Raw genomic sequence first — 7,437 nt, 5'->3', positions numbered from 1 at the left:
AGTACAGATTTCTTCCAGAACAGAGTATCAGTTGGATGAAGGTTCAGGGGACAGATCACTATGACTCTGCCTATGATTCACTTGTCCTTATCTAAGTTGGAACTATCCACCAAGGCTACCTATCTACAAGGTCTATGTATTCAGCCTGGCAATTTTCCACCAAAGCTGCTTGTTTACAATAGCTTCTAGGCATCTGTTTCAGTGTTTTTCCACAGATACCCAAGACTTTGTGTTAGCAGGCATGTATGTCAGGCTTATTGCTGATTTTAGGCCTATGGCTGATTTTAGGCCTTCAGTGTATAAGCAGGGCGGTCCCTGACAATCTTGTCTCTTTTTGTTATAATTACCCTCTTTCTGTTGGATTTTCCTTCTAGAATCCTCTGTGGGGCTGGATTGGTAGACAGATACTATCTGAATTTGGTTTTGTCCTGGTATATTTTGGTTTCTCCATCTACGTTAATTGAGAGTTTTGCTGGGTATAGTAGCCTGGGCTGGGATTTGTGTTCTCTTAGAGTCTGCATGGCTCTTCTGGCTTTTAGTGTCTGTTGAGAAGTCTGGTGTAATTCTGATAGGTCTACCTTTGTATGTTACTTGGCCCTTTTCACTTACAACTTTTAATATTCTTTCTTTGTTCTGTGCATTTAGTGTTTTGATTATTATGTGACAAGAGGATTTTCTTTTCTGGTCTCATTTATTTGGTGTTCTATAGGCTTCCTGTACCTTTATGGTCATCGCTTTCTTTAGGTTGGAGAAGTTTCCTTCAATAATTTTGCTGAAGATGTTTTCAGGTCCTTTGAGCTGAGAATCTTCATTCTCCTCTATTCCAATTATTCTTAGATTTGGTCTTTTCATTGTGTCCTGAATTTCCTGGATGTTTTGGGCTAGGAGGGTACATGTAAAAATCTTTAATAAATATTTTCCTCTGCCTTTCTTAGGATCACTCTATTTTCTTCCTCTGTTTGATCAGTGTCCTCATTAGTTTTTGAAACAAGCCTAGCCATACACGAAAAAGAAACCTCAATTGAGAAAACCTTCCATCACTTCGAACTGTAGGCAAGTCTGTAGGGTATTTTCTTGATTAATAATTGGCATGACAGGGCTGAGATCATTGGATATAGTTCAACCTCTAAGAATGTGGTCCTAGGTTGCATAAGAAAACAGTCTGAGCAATCCATGGGAAGCAAGCCAATAAGCAGCACACCTCCATGGACTCTACTTCAGTTCCTGTCTTCAGTTTCTTGCCTTGTCTTCCCTGAGTGATAGACCTTTATCTGGAAGTATAAGATGAAATAAATTTTTTCACCCCCAAGTTACTTTTGATCATGATGTCAATCAGAAAAGTAGAAAGAGAACTACAATAATCAGCATGAATCAGGAAGTAGTGCTGAAGAACTTTCCATTCATAGCAAACTATGATTCATAATAATTTCCAATTGAACACTTGACAACTGTGCTGAGTGTAAGAAAATGACTACTTCTTACACAAGATGTCACAGTACACCTTAGCTATTTAATTATGTACACATTCTAGGTAAAATATTTACTCTTCTTAACCATGAAGCAAGAGATCATAGGTCATATGTTCTGTTCCTACTGTGTTGTGGATGCCTTTGCCCTTCACTTATCTATTTTTCAAGCTGACTTCGCAATTCAGGCTGCCTTCTCCAAACTATGTTTCAGTTGTGTGCCCCTCAAGGCCCTGTTACCTGGAACCCACTTCTGGTGATCTCACAAAAAGGTTGTCACACAATGAAGGGTTAAGTCAGGGAACCGTGAGTTTTTGTGCAACAGAATTAAGGCTGTACATCTAGTAATTGATTCTTTATTTCTAATCCTAGAGATACAATTTTCTGTGACAGAGAAGAGGCTGGCAATTTCTCCATATTTGTTTCTGAAGTGTGCAATGATTTTGATCTTTATCCAGAAGTAAAGGAGCATACATAGTAAGGAAAAATAAATTGAAGTAAATGTAAAGTCTCATTTTAAATTTTTTCAGGAAATGTGATACAAAAGTATGATTATATTCTCAAAATTATCAAATAAAGAATAGTATAAAAACAGGTGTTTCATAAATTAGTAAATTTAAGAGTTTTTCATGTTTTGAATTTTCTTTGACAGTTGTGATAATCTCTTATATGGTATCTTCTGCAACTGAGATTCTGTCTTCTATCTCTTGTATTCTGTTAGTGATACTTACATCTGTAATTCCTGACCTCCCTCCTAGGTTTTCCATTTCCAGGTTGCCTACAGTTATGGTTTTTTTTTATTGTCTCTACTTCCACTTTTAGGTCTTTTAGGACCACTTTATTCAATTCCTTCAACTGTTTGTGATTTCCTATATTCCTTTAAGGGATTTATTTGTTTCCTCTTTAAGGACTTCTACCTGTTTACCTGTGTTTTTCTGCATTTCTTTCAGTGTGTTATTTATATCCTCCTTAAAGGACTCTATTATCTTCATGAGATAGGATTTTAGGTCAGCTTCCTGATTTTCCAGTGTGTTGGTGTATTCAGGACTTGCTGTGGTAGGAGAACTGGGATCTGATGATGCTCATGTATATTGGCTTCTGCTGCTTATGGTCTTGCAATTGTCTCTTGCCATCTGGTTATCCCTGGTGTTTGCTGGTCTGGGTGATTCTATCTGGAGTCTGCCCTTTTTGTCCCTGGGTTGCTTCAGGTCTCCTGGCAGGGCTATAGCTCTAGCTGTAGCAAACCTCCTATGGGGCCTTCCAACTGTAGGATCTTCAGAGGGGCAGAGAAGCTAATGATCTGTTGACCTAGCTGCAGTAGATCTGCTGGAAGGCCTTCAGACTGTTGGGTCTTCAGTGGAGTGGTCAAGCTGTTGTCCTGTGTGAAGCTGTTCTCCATGAGGGCCTGTGGACTATGGTTTCTCTTTCCCTGTGTTCATCAGAACTCCAGGGAGACTTTCAGTCTGTTGAGTCAGTTGCCCTGCATGCCGTAGAGCCCCCGGGAGGTCTTCAGACTGTGGTGTCAGTTGCCCAGTTGCCCTGTGTATAGAGGAAATCCTGGAATACCTTCAAGCTGTGGTGTCTTCAAGGGATCAGACAAACTGGTGATCACTTGCTCAGTTGCCCTGTGTGCAGTGTATCTCCTGGGATGCCTTCAAGCTGTGATTTCAACTGTCCTGTGTGGAGCAGATCTCCTGGGATGCCAGTTTCCCTGTGTGCAGCAGATCTCCTGGAATGCCTCAAGATGTGGTATCTTCAGGGGAACAGACTAGCTAACAGTTTGTCCCAGCAGAAAGGACTGGGCGGAAAGGGCCTGGCTTTTCTTTTAACTCACTATGTAGACCATTATGGACTTAACTCACAGAGATCTGCCTGCATCTGCCTCTCAAGTGCTGGGAATTACAGGTGTGCCACCATACCCAGATCAATAAACGTTCTAATATTCAATAAAGTTCTTCAATAAGTAAGGATAGAAAATTTTCAAAACACTGGAGGTATTTGTAGATAATTGTTCTCAAGGAATGCAGAACATCCAGGAGTAGCAGGAATAGACAAAGTATAAAATTGAAAGCAAAGAGAACAAACCATAGCTGAACATTTGAGCCCTTCCATGCTTGTTTCAAAATAAGGCTGTGAAACAGCAATTTTTGAAGAGTATATAGAGCAACCGGGATTTTCATACATTATTGGTGGGATAACATAATGACGCAAAGTTCCATACAGTGAAATGCATGTGCTTGGAAGATTACTCAGAGAGTGAAATGCTTACCAAGCAAGCATGGAGACCTAAGTTCAGATCCCTAGCACTTGTGTAAAACACAACACAGCAGTATGCATCTGCAGTCACAGTGCTCCTACATCAAGATGAGATGGGGAGACATGAGAATTCCGCAAAAGCTATGGACACTGGCATTTGTAGTAGCAAATAATAATAGGCCCTATCTCAAATAAAGTGAAGGTGAATGACTATCACCAAAGGCAGTCTCTAAACTCTACCTGTACAAAGCATACACACACATACACACACACATGGACACACACGCACACGCACTTGTGCACACACATGCACACATGGACACACACTCACATATACACACATACACTCATGCATGTACACACACACATGCACACTCATGCACATGAACGCATGCACATGCACACACATCATACAGTGTAAGGAGCAGTGAAGTCCTGAGTGAATATGGATTGTTGACATGAGCATAGCCTGAATATCAAGGAACCCAGTGATTCAGAGTTGTGGGGATAGCAAAGACTTGTCAGGTAATAGAGGCATAGTGAAGCCTTTTTCTAGTCTGAGTGAGAATGACAGTGTATGAAAACATGACCAACCACAGCCTCCTCCTCCTGGATGGCTGCAGCCTGGAACTCCCTTAGAGTCCTGCAAGGATTAGTTAACTTGTTCAGCTGAATAGCATGAGCCTACCTCTTTTTCAGATGTATACAATAAACCTGTATTTTGAATTCAGATGTATAAAATAAACCTGCCAATGTATGAAGTTGCTAGTGGTAGTAGTATCTCTCCATCAGAACAGACAGCCCACCTGATCCCAGCTTTTCTGTGCATGTGTCTGTGAGTCTATCCCTTATTCATTCTCTCATCACCCTACTCAAATTTCTGGGACCTGGCTATGAAGGATGTGATAATACACACACATTTTAAAAGGGGAAAAATATATCAACTCTATGATTAAAATGTTCTGTTTATGAGTGGTTTTCCATTAAAAATGAAATCAAATGTCAACAGAAAAGTGATATTAAAAGTTGAAAGGGAGGTTATACATAATAGTCACTATTTAAAAACAGCCCAAAATCAATCAATGGAAGACCAAGTAAATAAAATGTAGTGTGTGTCTAGTCAACAATAAAGTTTAACTTCTAAGCTTTCTGTTATGGGTAAGATTATTTTATATTCCTTTCATTGAGTGATAAAGCTATATAATAATTTGAACAAGGAAATTTTTTTTCATGAAAGAATGCACCAAATACATTCGAATTTATTTTCTTTTTTTTTAAGCAAATGACAAAAACCCAAATTACCAGCTTTTTTTAACCTAAGCTTAACATTACATATTTAAACAATAGTCAAACTGACAAGATTGCCAATATCCATGCACAACTAGAAAACACCCTTGATTTACACTAAACCAGAAATGTGTTACCATTGATGCAGTAATAGCTTTCATCACTAAATACTAAAAATAAAATTGAAATATTTCTGTGGAAGATTCATCTGGCAATGTTAACTTCACAGCAGGCTGACACTACTCACTCACAATTCAACACAATGGGAAGCAGCTCCATGCTGGTGTTAAAAACAATCTCATCCTAGCACTACTCAGTCACAGGGCTCACCTCAGATTACATTTGGCTTAAAGCAAAGTGCATACAGAGATTACAACAATTTTAAAGACAAAAAAAGAAGAAAAAAAGGAAGAAATGTCCTATATTTTGTGGTCCCAACAACAAACTCAAAAATCTGACAAATGGGGACTCCAATGAGCTGTTTTATAAATACTTTAGATTAGGTACAGTTATACAGAAAGTCGAGTTCGTTTGAAATCTTCAAAAAAAAGTTTCTGTTATTCCTCAAATGGTGCTTGCTATGGTTTAGCATTTCTGTTAAACGCGCGAGCGTTGAATTACTTGTTATCCAAGCGTAGCAGGTGCTCCATACCATTTATCGTCAAGGACTTTAACTGTCCATCTTCTTCAGCTTCTACTCTTTCTTGACCGTTCTCCACAATTCTCTTTGTAGTGATTTTTTTGCCATTAACTATCTTAGTTGACGTTGATATTGATTTGAAGTTGCCCACTCCACTGCCGCCAAATGAGGCTGAAGAGAATGAGATGAGACCCCCGTGACCTAGTGACCCGAATGGAGTAAAGCCTGTATAAAAAGCAGGAAATCCACTTCCGAAGGAAGGAAATCCACTGAAGGCATTGAAAAAGGAGCCGGCACCTCGGCTTCCACTTCCTTGGGGACCTCTTTGGTTTCCAAAAAAGTCATCAAATGGGTCTTCAAAGAAGTCAAATGAAAATGGGTCCCTTCCACCAAAAAATTCCCTGGAGACATCATCTGGGTTCCGGAATGTGAAGCCAAACTCAAATGGACTGTCAAAATGACTTCCACCTCCTCTTCCACTACCATTTAATCCTTCTTTGCCGTATTTGTCATAGATGTCCCGCTTTTTAGCATCTTCGTAGGCCTCAGCTACTTGTTTGAATTTCTGCTCTGCTGCTTCTTTATTCTCAGGATTTTTGTCCGGGTGACATTTAAGTGCTTGTTTTCGATACGCCTTTTTAATGTCCTCAGGTGAGGCATGTCTCTGCACGCCCAGCACTTCGTAATAATCCACCATGTTTTAACAGACTGTAGGAACAAATCCGAGAATGTGGCGGCCAGCAAGGGTGGGGTAAGTCAGGCGGCCGCTCTGGCACAGCTGCGCTGGTGACGGTGGCAGCGTCCTTGAACAAGGAAATTTTAATATGCAGAATATTTACTATAACAAAGTGGATAAAGAACCTTCACATAAAACCAGATACACTGAAACTCATAAAAGAAAAAGTGGGGAAGACCCTCAAATATCTAGGTACAGGGGAAAAGTTCCTGAACAGAACACCAATGGCTTCTATTCTAAGAGCAAGAATTGACAAATGGGACCTCATAAAATTACAAAGCTTCTGTACGGCAGAGGACACTGTCAATAGGACAAAATGGAAACCAACAGATTGGGGAAAGATTTTTACCAATCCTACATCCAATAGAGGGCTAATATCCAATATATACAAAGAACTCAAGAAATTAGACTGCAGACAACCAAATAACCCTATTTTTAAAATGGAGTACAGAGCTAAAGAAAGAATTCTCAACTGAGGAAACTTGAATGGCCAAGAAGCACCTAAAGAAATGTTCAACATCCTTAGTCATTATGGAAATGCAAATCAAAACAACCCTGAGACTCCACCTCACACCAGTCAGAATGGCTAAGATCCAAAACTCAGGTGACAGCAGATGCTGTCAAGGATGTGGATAAAGATGAACACTCCTCCATTGTTGGTGGGATTGCAAGATGGTGCAATCACTCTGGAAATCAGTCTGGTGGTTCCTCAGAAAATTGGATATAGCATTACCTGAGGACCCAGCTATACCACTCCTGGGCATATACCCAGAAGATGCTCCAACATATAACAAGGACTCCTGCTCCACTATGTTCATAGCAGCCTTATTTATAATAGCCAGAAGCTGGAAAGAACCCAGATGTCCTTCAACACAGGAATGGATACAAAAAAATGTGGTACATTTACACAATGGAGTATTACTCAGCTATTAAAAAGAATGAATTCGAGAAATTCTTAGGTAAATGGATGAAAATAGAAAATACCATCCTGAGTGAGATAACCCAATCACAAAAGAACACACATGGTATTCACTCACTAATTATTGGATATT

At 39.6% G+C, this 7,437-nt stretch overlaps 1 protein-coding gene across 1 annotated transcript; it reads right to left on the bottom strand.

The window, feature by feature from the left end:
* Positions 1-5,620: 5,620 nt before the first annotated feature.
* Positions 5,621-6,346, bottom strand: LOC114611020 (dnaJ homolog subfamily B member 6-like). Its single transcript, XM_028755661.1, has one exon. It carries the CDS (start codon positions 6,344-6,346, stop codon positions 5,627-5,629), a length of 720 nt encoding a protein of 239 aa, XP_028611494.1. The 3' UTR covers positions 5,621-5,626.
* Between the last annotated feature and the right edge of the window lie 1,091 nt (positions 6,347-7,437).

This window comes from Grammomys surdaster, unplaced genomic scaffold (assembly GCF_004785775.1).
Source record: "Grammomys surdaster isolate TR1022 unplaced genomic scaffold, NIH_TR_1.0 126071, whole genome shotgun sequence".
Taxonomy (NCBI): domain Eukaryota; kingdom Metazoa; phylum Chordata; class Mammalia; order Rodentia; family Muridae; genus Grammomys; species Grammomys surdaster.
Note: the sequence above shows the minus strand (reverse complement) of the source record. Positions and strands in the feature narration are given on the sequence as shown.

Excerpts from the sequence above, each read along its gene's own strand:
- LOC114611020 (XM_028755661.1), bottom strand. The coding sequence starts at position 6,346 with ATGGTGGATTATTACGAAGTGCTGGGCGTGCAGAGACATGCCTCACCT.